This window comes from Leuresthes tenuis, unplaced genomic scaffold, assembly GCF_036924035.1.
Source record: "Leuresthes tenuis unplaced genomic scaffold, fLeuTen1.0.hap1 SCAF_2, whole genome shotgun sequence".
NCBI lineage: Eukaryota > Metazoa > Chordata > Actinopteri > Atheriniformes > Atherinopsidae > Leuresthes > Leuresthes tenuis.
Window position 1 is genome coordinate 38670911 of NW_027325356.1, and position 26106 is coordinate 38697016.

At 38.2% G+C, this 26106-nt stretch overlaps 2 protein-coding genes and 1 pseudogene across 2 annotated transcripts in view; 2 read left to right on the forward strand and 1 right to left on the reverse strand.

The window, feature by feature from the left end:
* The window catches only part of tdp1 (tyrosyl-DNA phosphodiesterase 1), a 330936-nt gene that overhangs the window by 165948 nt on the left and 138882 nt on the right, over nt 1-26106 (forward strand). The gene's annotated exons all lie outside the window — the stretch shown is intronic.
* Nucleotides 2053-26106, reverse strand: part of itga11a (integrin, alpha 11a) — a 64192-nt gene continuing 40138 nt past the window's right edge. The window contains exons 14-30 of the mRNA XM_072381033.1: nt 21660-21863; nt 20608-20738; nt 20202-20368; nt 17052-17191; nt 15492-15602; nt 15282-15367; nt 14968-15178; nt 14735-14833; nt 9649-9725; nt 9376-9459; nt 9076-9166; nt 8863-8976; nt 6547-6630; nt 6342-6452; nt 6142-6237; nt 4419-4532; nt 2053-3233 (exon numbers count right to left, since the gene is read on the reverse strand). Of these exons, the coding sequence (XP_072237134.1) occupies nt 3156-3233; nt 4419-4532; nt 6142-6237; nt 6342-6452; nt 6547-6630; nt 8863-8976; nt 9076-9166; nt 9376-9459; nt 9649-9725; nt 14735-14833; nt 14968-15178; nt 15282-15367; nt 15492-15602; nt 17052-17191; nt 20202-20368; nt 20608-20738; nt 21660-21863 (1998 nt within the window). The 3' untranslated portion in view covers nt 2053-3155. The remainder of the gene's footprint in view (nt 3234-4418; nt 4533-6141; nt 6238-6341; nt 6453-6546; nt 6631-8862; nt 8977-9075; nt 9167-9375; nt 9460-9648; nt 9726-14734; nt 14834-14967; nt 15179-15281; nt 15368-15491; nt 15603-17051; nt 17192-20201; nt 20369-20607; nt 20739-21659; nt 21864-26106) is intronic.
* Nucleotides 20223-26106, forward strand: part of LOC140302299 (uncharacterized) — a 334032-nt pseudogene continuing 328148 nt past the window's right edge.

Here is a 26106-nt window from a genome sequence, read left to right on the forward strand (position 1 = left end):
AACTGAAAAAAAAAGCTTTTATCAATTACATATTGCGACTGGCATTTGCCTGTAGGTTTTGTTTGGTTTTCACGGGCAACCTGAGCAGTACCTGAGCATTTTGAACAGCTCTGCTCTGATCAGCAGTTTGCAGAGTGCCTTTGTGTTTGAAGGAAAGCTGCACTTTTTAAAAAAATATTATTTTTTTAAAATTAAAATTAGTTTTAGTTGTCTGTTGCTATAGACAACCACAAATTTAATGAACTGAGGACTATGATGTCTGTGAAGGCAGGGATATGAGAAGTGATCCTGTTCACACACATGCAACTCATTTGATTACGGGCGAATTTCACAGATGATCAAATTAATATATCAATCATGAAGTCCAAAAACTGTGAGGCAGTTAGAGCGATCATAAGACAAACACTAGACATACTCTTGTTAAATGGACACCCAACAGATTTAGCAGCAAGTGGTTATGTCAAAATAGCAACAGGCTGCCAGTCTAATTTCTGACGCAATGACTTAATTAGTAATCAGTAGAGGTGCTGTTATGGATTTTCTTACCTTGGGAGAGACTATGTTATCCATACCTTGTGAAAAGCTATCAAGCTGCTAGCTACACTTAACCAATGCTAGTTGCCAGTTTGTTTCTTTTTTTCTCTTTTTCTTTTTTTTAAAACCATGGCCAAATTAATTTCCAGAGAGGCCCCCAGCAGTAGAAAACTGGTTGCTGGACCCATCAACTGCATGCTAGCAGTGGGTGTATCATAAGCCAGGTTTTAATTCGCATTGATAGGAGGTCAATGAGAAAGTATTAATGCAACCAGTAATCATTCCACAGAAATGGCCCATTAACAACTTTACAAATTGCGTGTGACCTGGTAAAGATTCGAAGGACTGCCCAGACATAACGCAATATCTCACATCACCCCAGAGTTGGAAGTGATTCCTGAGAAGGATCTCAGTCCTTCCATTTTGTGTAGGTATGTGCATCAGGTGTGTTTTTTTTCCTCCTGGAGGATTGTTTATCGGGTATGACAACTACTTCTTCTACTGAATTACACTGACAGGCAGCATGCTTTATCCCGCCACCCTCTGGCAACACTTTGTAGCCCAATACTGTCACTGAAAAAACTTTTCACATTTAGGGAATGATTAGTTATAGAAAACATATTTTCTGGTTTAAACTCTTTAAAGGTTTGTCTGGAGTTAATTAGTTGACATTATTGATGCAGCTTGATCAAACTAATTCACATTATCGAGGTAAAAAAAAACCTGGGCTCCTGATGGAACTGAGGCAGCGTTTTACTTTTCTTCTTATGATAAAACCTGCACAGAGCTACATAACTGACTAGATCAAAATCTCAATTTATAATTAGATATTTTAAAACACATTTAAAAAGAATTTCAGCATCAATATGTGAACATATTTCAGACCTGTCTCTCAATAGGCTGTATTAACTGTATTGTTCAGGTCTGTCTTTACAGCCCAAAATGATATGCATTTACAATTTAACTGTATTTTCATAATCAAAGACAATCATGGACAACCTTACTGGTATTATGTTTCAGTTACATAATTAAAGTATTAAACAAAGCTTGATTAAAGGACCTTGTCTGATGATAAACTGTCAAATAGAAATGGGCAGACTGAGAAGTCGTGTCAAAATATCTCAGCTCTATTCCCATCAGAGGTCTATTTCCATCAGTGAAACAGATTTTAAAAAGTCATAAACTCACATTTCAAGAGTTAACTCATAAGTAAGTCAAACTATTTATTAAGTCAACACTGACGGTTTTAACTCATTGCGAAAATTCTAAATTAGTTTTAATTCCAGGCTTGATTCGGGCCTCTCGATATCAAGGTCTTCGTCCCCTCACTGGAGTACTTGAAGAATCTAACAATCACATTTTTCCTCAGCTCTTTTTTTTATCCAAAATCTGCTCCAACTGTTCTTTAAGTAGATTCCAGTAGTAGGTCTTTCTCCCTTTTTGTGCAGTTGAATCCAATATTCGAAGCCTTCGTCTTTGGAGTTTCGATTCCTCAGATATTCACTAAAAAGACACTCATAAACATATACATCATTTTATTCATATGCATATTACAGCTCTTCATACCTCAACAATATACCACCAGGAGCAATATGCATTTACTGAACTCGTGTTTACGGCATCTGCTTATCATTTAGTGACAGCTCAATATAAATGTACTTATATTGAAAAAACTGCTGACAATATCTTCTGCACAGCCTTTGCTCTGATGCAGTGCATGTTAAAAGGCATGCAACCGTCTCATAATGACATAGGTTCTGTAACACAAAGCAATTTTTTTTTGCATAAGTTAAAAAAGGAATGCCATAAACAAAGGAAATATATGGTGAAATACATTACTGACTGGGTATTAAAAAAGAAGCACATGACTATTTACAAATTCAAGTTAATTTTGTACAATGTAAAAAGTGCATAAAAAATTTAAAGAACACCCTGTTTTGTTTTCCAGGATGCAAAATTGTTGAGGATTCCTCTCTGTCTTCATGAATCTTTGTACTTGGGTGACTTTAGTTCCATTTTGGTTCTTCATAAATTACATCAACTGAATATGTAGCAGATAGAAACTTTAAACTTCAAATTCAATATACAGAATAATATCTTTAAATATGTGGCAGTTGTCGGGTGGTGACTCACCCTTGAGGTTTTTCATGTATTTCAAACTTTTCCATCAAAGTTAAATAAATACACACCAAGAAGAGTTAAAGACTTATTGGCTATTATTTGCCTCACAGGCAAAAAGAAAAAAGAAGAAAAAAAGCCAGAAATCTTTGGAACAAATCTATCAAATCTCGCTTGATTCTTCTTTCCAAACAGCCATTGAAAAGCACCAGAGCTCCAAAATCTGTGGAGGGACGACATTGTGGGCAGTGGAATACAAAGAAAGAAGAAGCCCTTATATCGCAACAGTGCAGGAATTCTAAGTGAGTGTGACAGTGCTGACTCTCGGGGTCTGGGGTTCTGGCATGGGACGGGTCCAGTGCACTGAAAAAGCCTTGCTTCAGCGGTCATGTGGAGCCATCTATGCGCTGCCACTGTGGTGTTGGGGAGCAGGGGGGGTAGGTTGGTCCCTGAGTGTCACGTCCCCTCTGGAAAAGGTGCCTGCTGGGAGCCACCAGCCTACGTTACCGCTCCTCGGCCACCTTCCCGTTGGCCTCCTGCTCTTCCTTGTCTTTTCGCTTCTGCCTCCTGAAGAAGCCGAGCTGAACGAGGAAGCAGTTAAACACGGATAGAAATGATCAAGTCACGATAAGGCGTCGAGGTATCAACATGTTCAGTTGCTGTGCTGAACATACATACAATCATTTTCTTGTGGTATCAAATATGCCCTATATTTAGCATTGGTTGTGAATCTATTTGGTTTGTTAAGGAAATGAATTAGCGTAAAGCAACATACACTTACTCTCTGAACTTAGAACCGCAGATTATGGCAAATTAAATCAAGAATTAATGACTTTCCTCCCCACAGGCCTTTTTTCTAGAGAACATTTTCACTCATCACAGTTGGAACAAAAAAAAAATGTCAGAAGAGAAGTATTTCTTTCCTGAAGCAAAGACAAAGAAATATATTGAGTCTTTAGAGGCCTGGGGTCAGATTGTGTCCGTCGGTGGGTCCTGATGAATTTTTATCTGAAGTTCACATGGACACATTTTGTGAAGCTCAACTGAAACAGGTTTTATTCATATATATATAAAATTGATCTGATAGTAATTGAGCTTGGTAGTAGAACGATATGCTGAATATTTTCATTAGTTAATTGAAATGGTTGCAAATACAAAGTAAAACTAAAAAAAGATTCACATAACAAGCTGAAATAAAGCCAGAAATGGGTTACAGAGGATTTTGTGCTGATTATATTTATTTTGTTTGGGTCTGGTATCCTACATAAGTGGAACTGCAGGCCCACATGTTGTGGATTGTTTGTTGGTAGTGAGTAAGTTCTAAAAAAAAAACCAAATTCTCCAATGTGGCAATGATTTGAAATGCAATTAACTTGTGAGAAAATATGTATTTAATTGAAATTTGTGTCTTACTTGTAGCTCTGAACGTAAGAAAGTGCAGGGCAGATGGCACAAATACAAAAACAGATTCAGTCTATAGAATGACAGCCAGGTTTTTTTTTACCACTATGGAAATTATTAAGACATTGAATGAAATATAAAAACACAAAAGACTGGTGCATAATAGTTTACACATACATATTGTGTTGTTTTTTATGATGTTAATCAAAATTAATCAGCAGTGGGCACAGCTGAGCATTCAAAGAATCAAGAAACGAACCATTTCAATAAAACAGGCTGGAAAGCTTCCGTGCTTCAAGAAGCTTCATCTGGCTAACACTAGTAATTACTTCCAGTAAATAACTGTGCATGATAAGATAACTTACCTTCCAGAGAGCCAGACTGAGCAGAGCTAACAATAAGAGTCCTCCCAGCGTGCTACCAATAATAATCCAAGTGGGGATTCTGTAATCTCCCTCCTTCCTGATCTCCAGTATTATCTGTCAGAGATGATGAGATCAGAAAATGGAAAGTGAAGTCGGAGTCAGCTACTGTAGTAATCTAACAGTTCATTTGATTATTTAGCATATAAAATGTGCTACTGTTTGAAGATTATAAGCTAAATAGGAGCTGTGACATGCACAGGAAGTATTAAGGGGCTCTGCCCTGAGAATGCAGTTAATTATGATGTATTATCAGTGCAGATGTTGGCTGCTGCAGTACACAACAAGGACATTCACTAGATATTAATGAAGATTACAACTTTTGGTTGATGTAGAGTGAAGAGTGTGATATCCCCAGGGTTTTCGTGTTATTTTATTTGTTGGTGTGCATGGTTTGTGTAGCAGGTTTCCAGATGATTGGAGCTGATCTGATTAAGAAACTGGAGGCAGCTGGCCAGTGTTTCTAGGATAGTGTATACAAGATCCATCAGTTTGTCATAGTGGCTCGCTCCTCATTCCCCTTTGTAGCCTTGTGTCACAGGTTCAATTTTTTCTGTTCATTCATGAAACAATAATGAAGTACTTCATATGCTGATTTACTTATTCTTCCATATGAAGATAAATACGTCACATAAAACTATTCAGTTTTTAAAATGGACTGAGAATTTTCAAGTAAAAGTCCTATAAAATTTATAGCTGCACAATCAGGGATGTCACAAATGTATTTTTTCTTTCTTTTTTGAATGAACACTTAAATGAAAAGAGGAAATTGTAATGTTCTGAACATTCATCCTGCCATTCATCTGGTTACAGAGAGTCCGTGAGACTCTTTTGGGCTCTGCTCATCTCTCCTGTCAGTCCCTGAATATGCAGCCTTTTACTTTTAACTCTGCCTTTCCTTCCGTTTTTTGAATATAGTCTTTGAAATTTACGTTGTGATTTTTACTGCTAATGGTTTTACTTATCTATATCAGTTTTTCTCTTGTATACCATCATTAACAGTTTTTTTTTTACTTTCAATTAGATAGAATATATGTGATTATAATATTAGTCTATAAATCTATGTATTTTTTAATCAAGTCATATAAATTCATTGCCGATTTTTGTTGTTGTTGCTGTCAGTCTAACCCTTATCATGTGAAACACCTTGATATACAACTCAGTGAGAAAGGTACTATATAAGTATAGTTGAGGTTGAAGTTTTTGCAAGGATAAAGGCAAGATACCGCAGGATTGCAGTGATGGCCAACAGATGGCAGCAAAGATTTGTGTTTTGTGTCCAGTCTGCTACATGTGGTGCCACTGGACCTTTCGGTCCCTAAGCACCACACAACACGTGTGCTCAAATACCAACCTTTACAGCTTGATTATGTGTGTTCCCACACACAACTGTGGCCGAAACTATTGCTATCAATAAAAAGGGGCCCCTGTAGAAAAATATGTTGCCCCTTAGTTTTATGTGCTTTATTTCTGGTCCAATTCAGTGAGTTTTAAGGGCTTGTTTTCTGAACAAAGCACTGGATTCACACATGTTTAAGATAAAAAACATAATGAGCACACATCTAATTAAAGTAGATGCTTTTATCTAGTCAGATCTGATCAGGTCAAACTCAGGGCAGAGGCAGTTTACAGCAAGTGTTGAGTTGTTGTTTTCTTGTTGACTCACATGTCTGACAGGCCTCTCTTCATGTAAAAACATGGGGCTGGAGGAGGGGAGCTCCACTGAAGCAGTAGTTACCAGTTCCAGGACTTTGAACTTCAGCTGGGGAGCAAATTAAAACATGCAATCAGTTTTACCAAACACATTAAAGTGATTACAGGTATCATGTACAACTTAAAACCAGCATGTTCGGAGTTCAAACTCACTGCGTGTAATGTATCTATTCTCAGTGCGCCTGTGATTCTAATTGCAATTTCTCTATAGGAGGCCACATTGACCGTGCACTGGATCGGCAGCGTTAATGTGTTGGATCGGTTCTGTGTGAAGAAACAAAAGCAAAACAGTTACAAAACAGAGTCAAAAATAACCTGCTATAAGGGGTGGATTTTATATCTATATTCTGTACTTTACCAAGCGAGAGAAGCGAGAGAAATCTTCAGGTGATGCACGACTCTGAGCCACATGCTGAGGTGGTAAACAGCGTGTACCATCTCTCTGTGGTGTGACATGAGAGTAAGAAATTCCTGTTAGTGTGTTACAATCTTATTTCTGCAGAGAAACTGACACTCTAACAAGGTTTATTTACAACTTTACTTACCCCTAATAACCCCTATTCAAATAAGAGGGTCAATATAGCTCAGTTTTGTCTGCTATGCACATCACATGTACAAAAAGCACAAAAAAATATTATATGAGTAATAAATTCATTTTTAATGAATGAAATTGAGCTTCAGGAACATTGCTGACTAAAACATTATCTAACAGTATCACAAGTGGAACTGGGAGGAAATTAAGCAAACAGAGGAAATCCCCCTATCTCCAATTATGACTTTGCAACCATCGCACTTCCAGCCTGTTAAACAGTTTTTATTTACCCTCTTAAAAATCACAAGTACTAAATAAAAGTGTAGGGAAAACATTGCTCACTCCCAAATAAGAGGGAAACATTAGCATGTACTGCTAATCATAATGATCGAATACAATTTCCAAGATCAAAGAGCTTTACAAACTACTCATGATATATGATTATATATTCATGCACAACCACAAATCAGAAAAAGTTGGGACCATATGCAGAGCACAAATTAAGAAAGAAAAAAAACTCTTGGTAATATCTACATTTATTGACTTTAATTGAATTGCAGACAGTATCAACCAGAGTTATTTCATGTTTGTCCTCATCACTTTCCGTTTGTTGGGAGAGGGAAGTTATTCACTGTGATGGTGACTTTGTAGCGTCACTGTTTCTTCTCACAGCACGCTACCACATGGATGGCCATGGCTCTGCGTCATCAATGAATATTAGTCTTCTAATGAGAATTTGGGCCCCAGTCTGTCCTTGGGAAAGGTGCTGAATTCCACATCTCCCTCAATATGTTCATTAGTGTTTATTTAAAAAGAAAAAGTGCTGCACATATAGATTGTAAACATATGAGAAGAAGCACTGTATCAATGTGTGAATTAGAAATACATTGTAAAGTGCCTTGTAGAACCTTGGTAATGTTAAATAAACTATTTTTATTTAGATGGACACCAAAACCAAAAGTGTTTCATACGGGTTAGGACTGCATGTAGACCAGTCTGGTACCCGAAACCCTCTCCTGCCTCAGCCATGTCTTTGTAATTTGTGCAGAATGGTTTAACATTGTGTAGTTAAGAAATACGTAGATGCCCCTGGGAAAGATGCACATGTTCCAAAATCTCAACTTTTCTGCATTAATGCTGCCATCACATAAGTACCATTTACAGTTCCCAAAATACAACCAAATACCATCACATAGCCTGGCTTTAGGACGTGTTGCTGATAAGTCTGGATGCTCCTCTTTTTATAAATGGTCCAGAGCACATGATGTCCATTAATTCCAAAAAAATCTTCAATACCGATCGAATACCAACCACAAAACAAATTTCTACTGTGTGACGGTCCATCCCAGATGCCTCCCAGCCCAGAGAGTTGACGCTGCCTCTGAACAAGGTCAACAGAAGGCTTCTTTGTTACACAGTAAAGTTTGAAGTATGTTCATTTAACTCCATTTTGTAGCGCACCCTTATCTTTTACATACCAAAAAACCCTTCAGATTTCTTGGATTAATGATTGTATCCACTGTAGAGGGATAAAAATGAAAAAATCCCTTATTTCCAAACAGTTTAATGATTTTCTCACACGTTTGTTGACAAACTGGAGATCCTCTGCTCTCCCTCTTTGCTCCTTTAAGACTCAGCCTGTTGTGGTGCTGCTTTTGTACAAAATGATGATTACAATCACCTGTTGATATCATCTGTTTAAAGAGACAAAAGTATAACAGGCCTTGGGTTCACACCCCACGGTATACGTAAGAATCACACATTTTCCATACCATTCCAACTTTTTCTGATTTGGGGGTGTATTGTAATTAGATACATTTTCATGTTTCCACGCTCTGTAGTTTATGTTCAGGTGTGTTAACAAAGCACTGAACCTGGGAACATCCACAGTTCACGATCTACAAATCCTCAGCAACACATAACATTAGAGAATTACACAAAGAAGAAACATGAACTTTTTCTGTGATCATATGTACTGAATAGAGCCATGAAGTGCTTAGTATCTGTTCTGGATTTATGTAGCCGAAAGGAGAAGAGTGGAGCAGTTCCATTGTTCAATTCCACTTTTCCTTTAACATATATCAGAAAGAAACATTATTATCAGTTAAAGTCATAGGATTAACTTTGAGGTGCCACACTCACCTGGTTAATATGGAAGTCGGATATCTGCAGGAGCTGGTTCCCATTTTTTGTCATTTCTGGGATCTCGATGTTCAGCTGCAGATCCCTTACTGGAAAGTATCCAAGGTTCTGGATCTGCGAGGACAGCAAGTGGTAAATTGTGTAAATTATTTCCAGGTAGTGTTTTCCTGTCCACTAAATTAAAGTCATGGCGATGATAACATCGGCTCTCACCTGGAAAGTGAAGTTGAAAGGAGGGCCGATAACGCCGGGTTCCTCCAGTGAGAGCTCTGATTTAATTTCATACCGAGTTGGATTTGAATCCCTTTCAAAGCAAATAATAAAAATAAACAAAAAAGTAACATGTTATGACTTCAAATACATGATAACAAAGTTCACATTCCATCTTCCATCAGTGTGTGGAACTTATTATCCCCTTTATGATATTCAGGATTTCTCAAGGTAGCAGCTTCCGAAATCCCACAAGTTTCTGCAACATTCATTCTTTGGAAGTAAGGAAAGATTGGGTCACACCTGGTGAAGAGAAGGTCCCCCTCATATCTCAGTGAGTAATAGATATCGTTGAAATTATCGGCTGTGCTTATTTCCTCACCATCACTGTTGGAAGAGCAAAAGTATATGAAAAAGCTGAACCAATCCTCCAGGTGTCTGCAGCTTTTCATCTTAAATCTCACCACCTGTCTTATAGTATAAGTTCCATGTTGTCATTTGTTCAGTAAAGGCAAACAGACAGATCTGTCACCAGGCAAAATGAAAATGTTCACAGATGCAAATTTATGTTCACACCTGCTGGCCTCCAGGATAACTCTGAGGTGCTCTAGGAAGACAGTACGACTAAACTCAAACTCCAGACGAAATGACACCTACACAGAGAAGAAAACTAGGATTAGAAACATAAATCACTCATATAGTTAATTTCCTATTATATATTGAACTTTTTCATGAGAAAATCACTAAAAGCACATGCCAGAAATGTCTGTTGACTCCACATGCTGCTGTATATTCCATCTCCAGCAGTAAATGCTCTGAATTATGAATAAAGGAGAAAAGTCTGCAATAACCTGCTGTAATTCCCGGGATTTGACCCCAGGCAGCTGGTTACACAGTTGGTGTTGTTTAAAGAGAGCCAGGGAATTTCCCCTTAGTTGCTGTCTACACACACGTGTCTACACACACGCGTGCATACGGAGCTATCAGGAGGAGTCAGATTCAGGGGAAAACAGAAAGAAAGCAGCAGTAAAGAGACAGAAACCGAGTAGAGACGGGTATGTAAATAAATGGAATATGATGGAGGAATCCTAAACAAAAACACAAGGAGAACCCAAGACCAACCCAAGTTTGATTGGCAGCAGACAGCACATAAAGAAGAGCAGAGTCGAGCAGAGCATTGTTTAGTCCCCCGTGCCGTAATGAAATCCTGATGGGTCCTGTCTGACCACAGAGGAATGCATAACAAGGTTACTGTAGCTTCCCTCCTCCATATGGATATGGAGACATATACGGATTCATCCTTGAGCAACCATAGATACAGCATAAAAATTATGGACTTTTTTTTACATTTCATCAAGTCCTGTCGATTGTTATACGCAACCCAGAAAAGAAGATATCTAAAAAACAACAACAACTAAGTGGTGTTTCTTTAGAAGAACATTACATGAAACACATAAGAATGGAAAGAAACAGAAATGCATACAACTGCTATGGGAGATGTGATTTTCTGTGGCTAGAAGACATTTGTGTTATTGTTTGTGTTACTTAAACATTCTGATTGCCCATGATGCTCCTCTTCCTCCTCTGGGCTGATGCTCACTGGCTCTTTCTCTAAGCCACTCTGATTATCAGTCATCAAACAGCTAATCATAGTAATTAGCATTCTCTTGTCTCTTCACGCATCCGCAAAAAGCAACAACACATTTGACAAAAATAAGTGTTGCTAGAGAAATAAACAAACAGACCTATGGGTCCAAAACAACTTCCAAAAAAAGGAGAACAGAACAAGTAAGTTTACCTATCAGTACGTTAAAAAGACAGGCCTCTTGATTGATCAGTGCTAACATAGTCAAATAGGGTCACAATGTGCTTTATCAGATAGACAGTTTGACGTGTCACAAGTTCAACAAATGACTCTAAAAATAGCTAAATTCCTTTAGAAACCAAGTGAAACCTCGGCTCTAAACAACAATAAGGGCTTCCCAAGTGGAATGCAGCCATTATTTAACAAAAATGAGCATTTCCTGTGATGAGCTGTCCACATGAAAGTGCTGGGTGCAATGAAATAAATGAGTGAAAATATGCCTTCGCAGTTCTTTGAACATGCTGTCAGTGGTGGAAGATGTTTTTTTTTTAGATCCTTTAAGTAGGTAAAAATAGCTTTGCAAGAGTGTAAATACTCTCTTACAAGTAAAAGTAACTAACATTCCTGTATTCAATACCCTATTTATGTAAAAACAGGCTGTACAAAAGTAAAGACAGAACATACATATGATTGGATAGATTATAAGAATGGATACAGATTATTGATTTATCAATATGAAATGACCTAAATGTAGTTTACTTTTAATACAATTAGGTAGTTTAATTTATAACATAACATTTTTTTATTTAATCTATAAAACTGCTTACTAAAGCTGGCAAATAAATGTAGTCAAATATAAAGTCCTCTATTTGCTTGCAAAACATGATTTAAATTAGAAGGCATCATGATGTGAAATATTTAAGTAACACAACCAGACTAGATCGATATTGTTACATTTATTTCCCTTGTCTGTCTTGATTTATTCAATTTTGACCCATGTATCCAAAATCTGTAAACCTGCCTTTTTATGTTGCTAGTTCTACATGTTGGATAAGATCTGCATGGTGTGCACATGTTTAACGCCTACACTATCAGCACGCTGGACTTAAAATTTCTCCCTACTGAGGCTGAATCCAGTTTTTATCCATTTTTCCATTTACAGAAAAAAGGACAAATAAGCAACCACACCTCAGAAAACAGAAACCAACCACATCTACCAGTATTTGTAAGCAATTTAACAGATGAACAAGCTCAAAGTCGCTTATAATAAGCTGACCAGGCAACTGTGTCACTGTCTTGTAAACAATATATCATTTTTAGACCTCATTCTGCTGCAGCAGTAGTAAAGTTTACAGTACATGTTGTTTTACACAGGACAAAGGAAAAGGAGTGAAAAATCAAGTGATTACTGTTTTTTTCTAACAGGATTTCTCCGAAGATCCTACTTTCCTACAGCTAAACAGTGGTTTGGGCTGGTTTGGCAGTGACCCTGGTGTAGAATCAGTTTCGTTTACCATTTGTGACATTTTTAAAAGGCTCTTGACCAGGGCAGATGGGCTTTGTGGCTCTGGATGCAGTTCAGACTGAATGAGTGGGTATACATTTAAAGCGTGACTGGGTCCTCCTGCTTCAGTTTTCAGAGATACGTGGGATAATTTTGTTGCCTAGGAGATGAGTATTGCTTGTGATAATGACGTGGTTAAGAAATTTCATGAACTATTTTGGTCCATTTCTTCATTCCTTTTTCTCAGCAGGTCTTGTATTAGTGGAGAAACCAAGAAAGACAGTTGTTAAGACATAGTTTGAAAGCATGACTTAGGTATATAAAAACGCAGTGTAATTGCTTTTAATTGCAGTGTGATGTACAATCAGTGTCATCCGTGTCAAAGTTAATTCAAACATCACCCTTAAAGATAAAACATAATATCTTGCTTTAAAAAATGAAAGGCTCAGAAACGGTAGAATTTAATTTGAGAATTAGAAACAGATGGGAGAAAAAATACAATGTCAGTGTTTTTCATTCAGTCTCACCTGGTGCAATGGGGAGATAAAGGAGACAGAAAAGTTTCTAATCTCTGTTTACTGTGTAAGATATATCTCGCAATTAAATCTAAATGGGGTGTCTTTGGAAGTAAAGCAAGTAAAAGAAGTTGAGAACATGTTCAAAGCAGAGGTCATCACTTAAACCGTCAAGCAGATGCTTTCACATACATGGGCCACTTTCAGTCTGCTTGTGTGAAGGCAGCATGACTCACAGAAGCTACGAACAAGGCTCCAAAACTCAGAAATAAAGATTTTCACTTGCGCCAACTTGTTTTCCTGATACCGAGAGGATGTCCTCCGGTTCATTCTTGTCACTCACACACACAGACACACAAAATGATATCTGAAATTTGTCCACATGTTAATGTCTGAAGTCCCTCGAAAAACGCATAACAAATGATTTAGGAAAATATCCATCCATCTATTTACTATACTGTTTTATCCAACTCAGGGTCACAGGCGGGCTGGAGCCTATCCCAACTGCCAATGGGAGAGAGGCTTGGACAGGTCTCCAGTCCATCAAAGGGCCAACTCAGAGACAAACAGCTATGCACGCCCTACTGTCAACTTAAAATCATCAATCAACCTAATATGCATGTTTTTTTTTGGACTATGGGAGGAAGCCGGAGTAACCAGAGAGAACCCACACATGCACAGAAATAACATGCAAACTCCACACAAAAATTACTTTTTTTTGCTGCAAGGCAACAGTGCTAACCAACACACCATTGTGCAGTCCTGCAAAATGCCATGTGACCAATATGAAATCACAGGGCGGCACCTGAGAAAGTTTTATTTTACTTAAGAAACCTGCTAAAAACCTGAATATTATTGAAGGAACTTGTTAAATACCATGAATCTAAAAAATAAAAAAAATAAAAATTATTCCCTTTTTTAAAAAACACTAAGCGAGTCTCTTAGTCTCTAAGTCTCTTCCCAAACTTAGGGGCTGGATCAAAAAGTCGCTTAACTGCAGCAAAGTGGGTGCAATATGATACACACACTGTCGATGAAGAGGATGGCTTCATCGACAGTGTGTGTCATCGACAGAATGGATGGATGGATGGGTTTGGACTTTTAAACTTAAAAACAAAAATGTGTGATAAAGGAAAACAAATCGAACAAAATTTGAATGTACAACCAAAAGTATGCATGCAGAACCTCTCAGATTTCCGCTTGTATAGTCGAGCAAATACTTCAAAATCTACAGATTTAAGAGTGTGAGACTAATATGGGAAACTACTTAAGTATCATGTTTCAGGCATAACAGGCTGCTTGTGGGGGCCAACCTCGACTCACAGAGCAGTAAATAAGTCACAGCTATAATTCTTATGGATATACATTATGATAAAGATATTGATTTTAATCTTGAATGCATTGCATTGCTTTGTTTGATCAAGATGTGAAAATAAGAAACATGTCACATTGATGGACTTGATATCGCCGTTGCTTGCCCACTCATTTGTTAAAAAATTTGATTCAACACGCCTGACTATGATGTGACAATAAAAAAAGGAGGCTCTCAGAACTAAACTGGGCTTCTCTGGTTGTTTTGTGGTTTCTCCATTAATCACTGTGGTTTATCGTGGTCATCTTAAAACTTCTGGGTTTTGGCTCCAGTGACCTAATATGGCCCAGATCAGTGTTTTTTCAGCCCCTGAATCGCAGAACAAACTTGCATTCTGATTTCTATTGAAATCTGGAGTGCAAAGAGATAAAGATTCTCATCTAAGATAGACATTTTCAAATCTAAAGCATAGAAATACCTGGAACAAAATATGAGATATTGTACACGACAAGCTGCACAAAACCTTTGAAACGGCAGATCTAATTTTCATGTAATTTTCTAGTTTTCATGTAAAAGTAGCAGCAAACCTACATTTAATACAGTAGTGATGCTCTCAAAATAAATGATCTAAAACAATATACAAAGTCACACATAGTCTAACTCAGTCGCTGTTCATTATCAGGCTAGTTCTAACATGGTACTTTTCTTATAAATGAATGTCTTAGTCCAGAGTGTGGTGTTCTCACCTGTGTTTTGGCTCTCATGAATGGTGCACTGACATTGCAAATCTTCTCATTCCTCATCTTGTCCTCTATAAAACACTCAATTTTGATGTCAGAATTGTCCTGAAGAGATAAATTGACAACAATGGATGGTCAAATCTAAGAAAATTCTACATGGAGTGTTAGATGTTTTCATGCAATTTGAGAAACTATGTCATCACAAATGCCATGAACAGTTTAGAATAAAGATTATGTACCTTGACAATGAGGCTTGAGAAACGTAGATTGGGTGTGTAGGTGATATTTAGAATAACATTGTAGGCATTTTCTCCTTTGTTCTCCAGCTTGACATCCACCACCATCCTCCTCGTATTTCCCTCAAGCACCCGCAGAGATCCCTCCATTCCTCCTTCACTTTGGTGGCGACAGAAGTCGCCACGAGACTGTACAGGACGTGCACAGAACTGACTGGGAGTCAGTAAGGAAGGAAGACCAGGCAGAGTTCAGAGGTGTAAATAGGTCTGCGTACTCTTGTGCGTGTGTGCATTGTGATGAATGTGTGTGTACCTACTTTCGAGTCATCAAGTCGGTCATGCTCTGCAGTGACAGGTCGGGGATGCAGCGGTCGTCCTCATCACAGCCGTTCCAGAAGGGGAGCTGGCCAGAGAAAACAACTTCATGTTAGTCTGAGAATTAAAAGGTCTTTCCTTAACGTTTATGCTTTGATAGAATCTGATTCTAGTGAATAAAAGACAGAATTAGCTGTCAGAGCGACTCTCACCTCAGTCTTTACAACAGTGGGCCAACTTTCATCCAGAACTGGCTCGTGGTCTGGATCTTGCAGGCCCACTTGCACAGCAAACACTATTGGTCTTGCATAATCTGTGGTCTCCTAATAAGAAACATCATGTTCAGAGATTATCCCATAGATTTACTCTCTCATTAACTTATCCTTGCCACTAAAATATTTATTAAGTTACAGAATGTAGAAGATGCAGAAACAACATTAATTATAATTTCATTTCAAAATACACGGGTTGGATCTAATCAGTGAAGGTGTCCAGCAGCAGTGAAGATATTTCAGTCAAAAGAAGCTGACTAACTCTTTCAACTTTTTATTCACCAAAATAACAAATATGTATCTATTCAATCAGAACCGAACTACGACTGAAATGATCTGACAGTAGAAAAAAGAGATTTTAAATTAAAAAGTATTGAACATTTTTCATCCCATTTGCAATATGTCACCAATTCAAAGCTGTGTCTGAAATTGCTCCCCATATATAGGCCCCTATATAGAACTTCATATAGCTGGTTCACCGTTTTTCATTTCGGTCCAAATGTTAAGTGAGATTTTATATATCTTACACAATGGTATCAAAGTATTCCCAAATGCACTGCAAATATATACCATCATTTATTGTGGGAATGAAAAGATGGTTTACAATCAAACAGTCATAAATGCAAGTAATATTCAGAGATAATTTGTTTCAAATTAAAGATATATTGTATGAAGTTAGAGAGTCAAAGTTTAGTTTTTCCTTTTAACTTCAGTTACATGAGCATAAGCTTTGGGGTCAAAATGATATGCTAAATGTAACCTGATTAATGCTAACAGAGAAAGTCCCATCACACAGAAATTAAGACATTTTGGATCCATTCATTTAGATTTTAAATAGTTTAAATACATTCAGAACATCATTAAAGTGTTTAGCAGTATCAAGGTGGTTCGTTAGATTGACAGTGACAGAGGTGATATAAAACAAACCTCAAGGAGGAGGACATCTGTAGGAGGAAACCGGAGCTAGAGCTCTTTCTGAGGAGTTAAATTCATTTCTGGGAGTATTTGGGACATTACATTGTGACTGGAAAGAATTCGGCGAGTCATGAAATGTTTGCCAGGTCAGACTGTAAACAACTAGTGAGTTAGATCATTTTAATCTTTGACAGGTCAGATGCGATTCACAAACTTGTTTCGTGTCTCCCTAACACACATCAAGTCCTCTTAAAAACAGTCAAAAACTACCTCAATCAACCGTATAAACTTTTAAAATGTTCATAATTTCCCCTCTGCTTTTTTCACTCACAGCTTCTAACTGTGAATCAGAAACAGCACGAGAAACCTGGCTATTGAGTGAGTAGTTAAAATTATGTGACAGATTAGTTTAGGGATGAATAATTGACCAACAAGCAAACAAAATAGACTAACTAAAGTGAGATTGACAAACAAAAAAAGAAAATAAATTAATAAAAAGAAGCTGAAGTCAATCTTAAAATTCTGAATTAGTAGTGTTTTGAAAACACTCGTTGCATGCTTCTGTGTGATTTTTGCAAACCTCACCATGACGTGGAAGTAGATGTGTTCGCAGATCTCTTCCCCTGGAAGGAGAGTCATGTTTTGAGGCTGTAGCTTGGTCAGGTCGTCCAGTATGGCTCGAGGACTGAAACGTCTCTCCACAATGGAGACATTATATTTGATCCCTAGTGGGCCGCACACAAAATTAAGATATTACACTTCCATGTGAAATTGTGGATATTTCACTTTATAATATCTGCAAGATCGATAGGTTTCTTTTCTTAGTTAAATGAACGCAGACTCATTGGGAAATGGAAGCAACAGACATCATAACAGCAGTGCAATGCGATCTGAGCTTGACTCTGAACCTATTACAAATGTGTGACCAACATAAACAAGAATTCAAGCCAGCATGCTGCAGTCATTTCTTAACCACATTGCTTTAGACATTTTCTATTTATTGTCTTGTGTTGTCATGGCATGAGGAAAAAATCCTCTAAGTCTGAAATCATGCATGTGTTGTGTTTGGGCTCAACTAAAGAATTAGAAAGCTGGAGAAATCTTAATGCGTTACCCAAACAGATTTCTCTATTCTCACCACAACATAAATATCATCCATCCATCTATTTTCCAAAGACGCCCCATCCAACTCAAGTTAGGGGGTGTGTAGGGCTGGAACGAGAGACTTGGTACACCATGGACAGGTCGCCAGTCCATCACAGGGCCATACAGACAAACAACTAGGTTTCTCCGTCCTTGGGTCAGAATCACCAATTACCCTAACATGCATGTTTTTGGACAGTAGGAGGAAACCAGAGTAGCTGGAGAAATAGCTAATGAGCCAATCGCATGACCGCAACTCAATGCATTTAGGCATGTAGAGGTGGTCAAGACAACTTGGTGAAGTTCAAACCGAGCATCAGAATGGGGAAGAAAGGGGATTTAGGTGACTTTGAATGGGGCATGGTTGTTGGTGCCAGACGGGTTGGTCTGAGTATTTCAGAAACTGCTGATCTACTGGGATTTTCACGCTCAACCATCTCTAGAGTTTACAGAGAATGGTTCGAAAACCAGAAAATATCCAGTGAGCGGTAGTTGTGTGGACACAAATGCCTTGTTGATGTGAGAGGTCAGACAAGAATGGGCACAGAGATGATAGGAAGGCAACAGTAACTCAAAAAAGCACTCGTTACAACCACAGAATGCAGAATACCGTCTCTGAACGTGCAACATGTCAAAGCATGAAGAAAGATGGGCTACGACAGCAGAAGACCACACTGGGTGCCACTCCTGTCAGCTAAGAACAGGAAACTGAGACTACAATCACACAGGCTCACCAAAACTTGACAATGGAAGATTGGAAAAACGTTGCCTGATTTGATGAGGCTCCATTTCAGCTGCGACATTCAGACGGTAGGGTCAGAATTTGGCGTAAACAACATGAAAGCATGGATCCATCCTGCTTTGTATCAACGGTTCAGGCTGGTGATGGTGGTGTAATGGTGTGGGAGATATTTTCTTGGCACACTTTGGGCCTCTTACTACCAACTGAGCATCGTTTAAATGCTGCAGCCTACCTGAGTATTGTTGCTGACCATGTCCATCCCTTTATGACCACAGTGTACTCATCTTCTGATGGCTACTTCCAGCAGGATGATGCACCATGTCACAAAGCTCAAATCGTCTCAAACTGGTTTCTTGAACATGACAATGATTTCATTGTACTCCAATGGCCCCCATAGTCACCAGATCTCAATCCAACAGAACATCTTTGGGATGTGATGGAACAGGAGATTCGCTTCAAAGATGTGCAGCCGAAAAATCTGCAGCAGCTGTGTGATGCTATCATGTCAATATGGAGCAAAATCTCCGAGGAATGTTTCCAACACTATGTTGAAAGTATGCCACAAAGAATTAAGGCAGGTCTGAAGGCAAAAGGGGGGCTAACCTTGTTCTAGCAAGTTGTACCATATAAAGTGGCCGGTGAGTGTATATCAGTATCAGAAATAAAACTTTTGGTTCTTCTTTATGCTGAAGCCCTAACTTGGGCTTTTCAAGATGAAGGAACCTATCAAGCAAAACTTTTTTTTTTAATCTGAAAAAGTCCTCAAAATCCTGCAAAGAACATTGAAAAAGTAATGTCAGAGACTTTTTGTTTATGACTGCTCTGAAATGTCTGTAAATCTGTATTTACATAAGTATGATTAAGTTAACCGAAACAAAAAATCCATTTTATGCAACAGGCCACAGCAATTTCACAAACACCAGCACATCTGCCATGCATTACAAGCCAGACACGACAACGAAAGGAAAATCAAATCAACGTGTTCCACTGTATCCGACCATGGCAGACAAGATAACTCCTTCTTTTCTTCCTCTACTCTGTTGTGGCATATTTAATAGATTCGATAAAGATGTCAAAAGGTCAAAAGGTTAAGTGAGAACACACTCCCCTGATACACTGTGAAACTGGACACTGTCATGAGAGATATTAAAACAAATTGTGAGCAGAGAAAGCCCTTGGTTATCTAGGTCACTTTGAGTGGCAAAAGACATTTCTGCAGTCTTTGATTTGTCTGTGAGCTTTTACTACCATCAACACCACTTTGTTGCAATTCCTTTGAAGAAGCTGAATAAAACAGATACAAACTCATAGATAAAACTTTAACACACTAAAAGCATCAGCATGGTGCAGATGTACCAGTTTTCAAGGCAGAAGCATTAACTTTGGCAGAAGAAGAGTAATGAGATTCTCATGTCTTACTGGTTGTAAAAAAACCTTTTTCTTTGGTGAGTTAGAAGAAGCCCTCACAGCTTTACAGGCAGCTACATGCTGATAAGTTTTGAAGGCCCTGAAGGACATACACAATATCTAGAGAGATGAATGCCTTGTCTCGCTTAAAACCGGTGACACTTCATCCTATTATGCACTGAAATTCAATTATAGTGCACTTCTGCTGTAATGTAAGGCAGTATAGGTGGTTCACCTAAACATCATTATTCTTTGCTCAAAGCCAGATGTTATCTATGGATATGAAAGGCTGAGAGGCATATAAAATACTCCTCTTCATTAATATACAAAAAGGGGGTTTTATCCAGCTTAGGCAAATGATAACACTGGGCAAAAACAGAAGAAAGAACTAGGATATTTCACCGTGATGCTTTCACTGCAGCTGGTTATTTTTGCTGGCTTACCAATTTTCTGCGTGAGAGGAATGACTGTCCTGGCGGTGATGTTGAAACATACAATGGCTGACATGCAGGTCACATCCTTGCCACCTCTCTGACAGTCCTTCACAAAGATGTTGATCTTGCTGGGCTCAAACCTCACGGTGGCGTATATCCGAACAACACTCTGTGACCTGTGAGGGCGCAAAGATGTGACAATGGAGTTAACCCATGAACTGTTAGAGTGAAGAGTATTCATTTACATGTGCAGTCAAAAGTTTCTATTGTCAATATTCATACTTTACAATGTAACAGTCTGCATATTACAACAGTAACGGGGACAATTATCTAAAATAAGTGGTGACATTTTTTTAGAGTTTAGCCTTGTGAGATGACTACATGAACAGTATTTTATACCAGGTGACAAACTCACCAAAGAAGCACCGCAGCACCAAGGGAACCCACTGCCAGGTCTACTAAACCATCATTGTTCATGTCCATTGTGCCATGGATGCTGCGGCCAAAGTACTGCAAGCCTGGAGCCAAATCTGCTGCTGCTATTCTCTGGAAAACAAAAGAGGGAATACTGTCTGAGTACACAATTGTCACAATAACAACAACCACAGTTTACACTGATGTGAAAGAGGTTTATAATAGACCTATGATTGTGTAATTACACAGCAAATAATTAGGTACACTTCTACGGTTGCCTTGGTTCTCTTAACTCATGACATCTATCACTAAGAAAAAGTGAATGTGTTTTGATGGACTACGTTGCTTCAAGTTACAGTAGGTTTTTTCTGTTTAGCCAATTCACAGCAAATACTATATTTCGCATTATTGTCAAGCATTCTCTAAAGCATACCAACTACTTAACTTGTCAAATATTGCTTTCTAGACTTAATAGACCTAATGCTTTGGTCTATCTCAGATTTTTTTTGGACCTTCTGTTTATTTAACAGTGAGAACCAGTGAGTAGAAACCATGATTCCAATATTGATTTCAGGTTGGAAACTACTTTAGTTATGGTCTGGACCTTTAAGACCTTTTGCAGTGGTTCAGTAGGGAGAGTTTGTCCTCCACCAGGAAGTTTGGCGGTATAATCCCCTGCTCCTCTACATGCTGAATTGTCCTTCGGCAAGATGCTGAATGCCATTTTTCCACCAATAAGCTTACTAATGTGTGAAATTTATAATAAGAGGCCCAGTTTGAGTGTGTGAATGGGTGAAAGGGCAGATCAATAAGTCCTTTGTTGAACCCAGTTAAGGTTACAAGATGTAAGTAGTAGTAGTTACCATTTACATGACAAAAAAACACATTTGTTTAATCATTTTGTCAATTTGCTTAGTTGTTAACTGAAAGAGAGCTCATACTGCTTGTGTTTGGACATTTCTTCCATGCTTTATGTAGCTGGTGGGTATATCTGGTCAGACATCAAAACATACACATGCTTTGGGATTGTCTTAGTGTTTGCACACACCTTACCTGTTTATATTTGCGCAGTATTCTGTTCAGTTGGCTAAAGAAAACATAAATAGCTCCTTTGTGGTCATCCTCCAAGGGTGCCCCCACCACCAAGTCATTAAACCCATCACCATTCAGATCAGGAACAGGAGCGAGGGATGAGCCAAATCGAGCATTCTGGCCACCGTTATGGATTTCCAATGCTCCTTCAAGGACGAAGCGATTCTGAGGCATGAAGGGGAATGGGGGAAACTAATTATATCTGATATAAGCTCTACATGTTATACAACAGTCTTGTTTTTTCAAAAATGGGATTTATGTCCATACTTCATAAGTATCAAAAGGTAACAAAGAGAATCAGTTAATGTTTTTTTCATTTTTGACTCAAAGATGATCAAAGATACACATATATATGCTTTGGAATTGATAAACAGACAGAAGTATAAGTGAGGATTCATAAAGTGGGAGGTCTGGCTGCTTGTTTAAACAAAAAAAAGACAAACAACAAATGTGCATTTCTAGAGCTTGAATCTCCTCCCAGACATCAGACAATTATCATGAACTAGACAAAATATGATATCATCAAAATTTCCACAGATCTTCTTGATTGTTCATCTTATCACTTTAGTCCATGAAGGCCAATAACAGCAACGTCACTGTACAGAAAACAGCAGTGTACATCTTAGGCTGTGATATTTGGATGATAAATTTGACCTTCATTTGAACCTCCAAAATATGCCTTTGAAGCCTCATTTTCCCTGGTTTCATTAAACCCCGTTATCATGGCTGTTTCCACTCGCTGTAATTATCTTTGTCTATCTCTACAGTGTTATACTAAATGTTTATGTACTGTGTAATATGCACTGATCAGCAACAAAACCTAAAGCTCTGCCCCACTGAGGCAAGACCTCTGAGGGTGTCCTGTGATATCCGGTATCAAGATACTATCAGCAGATCCTTTAAGTCCACTGACTGGACTTTTTTTATCCAGCACATTCCACAGATGTTGGATCAGACTAAGATCATGGGAAGATTCAGGGCAGCTCAACACCTTGGACTCTTTCATGTTCCACAAAAGTTTATAGAATAAGTTCTGCAGTGATATATGTGGGCTCCAATGCTTCAATGGATAGTTTGTGGAGAAGCAACATTCACATGACTGCCAAGATATGAGGTTTCCAAATAGAATGTGATGCACTGCATGAGACAGCCTATCCCGGCTTCCCTTCTTGTCATAGTGCATTTTATTGACATTCCCTACCATGATAAACCTGATTCATGAAAGCAGACCACCTTCCTCTGTTGCTCCACAGGCCAGTTCTGTATGGTGCAGTATACTGAGCTCTCGGCAGAGGTCCCTCACAGAGCCAGCTGCTGGTAACAGAGCAGCCAGTAGAGAAGACTTCTTGGAACAATAGTTCTAACACTTACAGTGCTTCTTGTTGTCAGCACAAGGGCCCTGACCAGACTACAGCTCCTAAGTATTAACGCAGTTCAGTATAGGTCATATGGTATATTTTGTTTTTGAAAACTGCTCCTCTGGAACACAAAAATTCAAATAGGACAGGACAAAGTCAGCTCAGCTAGACTACAAAAAAAGAAGATAAAACTAAATAAAATAAGTAGCTACTTTTACTATCAGTCATACTTAATCTACTATGTGCAGGTATAGTAAACCAAATAATCCTTCATCAAAACCTCCCTCATTCTTTAAGGGGTTCATGACACAAACTGATCATGTAGATACTTTCAGCATGTGATGTGCACATGCACAAACAGCAATAAAGAAAGCCTATACATAATGCCTATGTTGTCTTATATTGTATGAATACATACACAAATAAATGTAGAGTAGCACAAAAGCTTACTTGAAACAGAGGCATATGCCAAAAGGATATTTTTCTAAACAGCATATTTACTGTTTTTGATAGTTAAAGAAAGCCCGTCTTTAGTTTCTGTCCCATTTAGGAGACATCCATGCCTTCTGGCTCCACTTAGTTTCCCAGCAAAAAGACTGATCTGTTTGTTAAATGATCTTTCCATTTATTTAAACATCTCATAAGAAGACCAAGGAAGTTATTGTTCTCTCTGTCCTAAATCCAGCTGAATTTTGTAGTTTTAATTATCTCAAAACCAACTTAAAATGACAAATCCTGCTGTAATTTAAACAGGAAAAGTGGCTAAAAAGGTTTTTTTTGTTTGTTTTTTTTGTTTTAATCTTTCTTCTGATCAAACGTAAGGTCAGGTTTGGATCGACCTCTGTGTTTTCCACATTACTCCTTAATACTTCCCGTTTGAACTCAAACATCTGGCAACAAAAAACTAAGGAACTTTACCTCAGCTTAGCATATTTATTTGAAGTTCTATTCTTAGCGATTGTTAAGTCAGATGGAAGATATCCATGTCTTTGAAAGCAACTACCCTTCTGGAAAATTTTTCAGACAACAGTCTGACTTAAAGGAGCCAAATACAGAGTCCATCAGTAGTCATGCATATCGCTACTCCACTTGGCATCAAAAATCCCAGAGTTATAAAATTCTGGGCTGCCAGATGAAACATGAGATAACTTGTTTTTTCAGTTGAATAAATGTAAGAATAGTTGATTTAGGAAGGCAGCTTTAACTTCTCGGCTACCTGATGTGTGCATGTGTGACAAAGGGGGAGAGTGACAGAGAAATGGGGAAAATGTATATTCAGACTGTTTAAATTTGAAACACATGGTTTGTGAGGAGCCAATAAAGGGTCATGAGCAGTCTACAGTGGCTGAGTTAAAGATGGTACTTCTATGTGCAAGTGAACTAATTTTTTTTTTGATTATCTGCCAGGCTTTAGGATAAATTAAGCTTTGAAATGTTTTTATTTTCTGTACTTTAATCAATCAATTCTCAGCCTTCTGTTCTGACTGCATGACTGTATCTATACCAACCATACACTCCGATAGGTCGAGGCATCCTCTTCATATAGTTTAAATAAATGTATAACAGGAAAATATCCTCAGGAGATTGGGTCACTTTGGGACAGTAGAAACAAAATGTGAGTTGGTATACAGTTTTATTACCAGTTACCTGTTATTACCTGTTATGTACAGCTGTTTATTAGGGCCATTCAGGACAAAAAGTTATATAGATTTAAGAGATGTGAAAGCAAGTTAATTCCAATTAAAAACTCTAAATATTAACGAGATAAGTTTGAAAAAGAAGAAAAATGTTTTGCTTCTGCTTATCATGTATCCTGCCTACACTTGATGTCTTTATCTAAGAAGAGACGTTGCCATCAGTCAGGCTTATTCACAGAGAAATCAGCAGTATTTGTGTGCAACTCAACAGATGCACCGATACTGCTGATTACATCTGTGGGTGAGATTTGTTGTTCCACAGTTGTTGTTGTTTTCCTTTTCAACAACGGTTTGAATATTCTGTTGAAGTTTAGGGCTCAGCCTTTTTTTTCTAGCCTTGAAAAAAACAAAGCAATGAGGTGCAAGCTCCATCGAGCTGGAAGGAATGCATAATACTTACCGTATGTGTTTGTCACTACAAGCTACACCTTACACAAACGAAAAATCACAAGCTCAAAATGTTGATTATTGCAGCCTTAACAGGCAAAATGTAGAAAAAACAATTGAATCATTTCAGAAATTAAAAGAAAGCAGATGAATAAACTGTATAACGGTAAAAACTGTATACATATATGCACATATAGTCTTATCTGTAGTGTGCAAAAAAGTTTATCTGGACTGACCAGCAGTATGGCTAAAAAGTGAAAACACAGCACACACAAACAGGCTTTTTCAATGGATTTGTGCATTTTTCTCATGTTAAATCTGCAGAATCATGGAGTAGTTATAAAACATTCAGTGTGACCACAGAGATGCATTCAAGTATTTTTCCAGACAAGATCACTGAGTGAGCAGCATCTCCATCAACACCTGAGTTAACCACATCCTGATTATTAACTGTCCTGAACATGTGGCTTTTCTGTCTGATGACACAATTTGTTAAAGGGTGATTTCTTTTGGTGCTTTGTTTTTAAGCTGAGGGTGCCACCTGTGATGTGGTCTGGGTCATGCCAGATATTTAAATACCTTGTCTACGCCTGCTCAGTGGATTCAAAGCAGCTGAGGGCAATCATTATTCCAACGAGTGAGACAGACCTGGAACACCGGGAAATTTCCTTCTATTAAAGAAAGTTCTCGCCTCCAAATGGTTTGCTGGAAATGGGTTTAGAAGGGGCAGAATAGTTTCCCCATGAGTTCATTCTACACATCCAATAAAGTCTGCACGCTGGCATAGCAAAGTTCCTTCTTTTGATCTGGACCTTTAATCTGGACAGGGTTGTGTGTCAACTGCCTGCCTGCAGCATGTCAGTGTGTTAACTGTGGCACCGGAGTCTGGCTTAGTGTGTGTTACTGGACCCTTCTGGTGAGGTTGGTTTTGAAAATGCCGGAAAAGTCTTGAGTTTGAACAGGTGC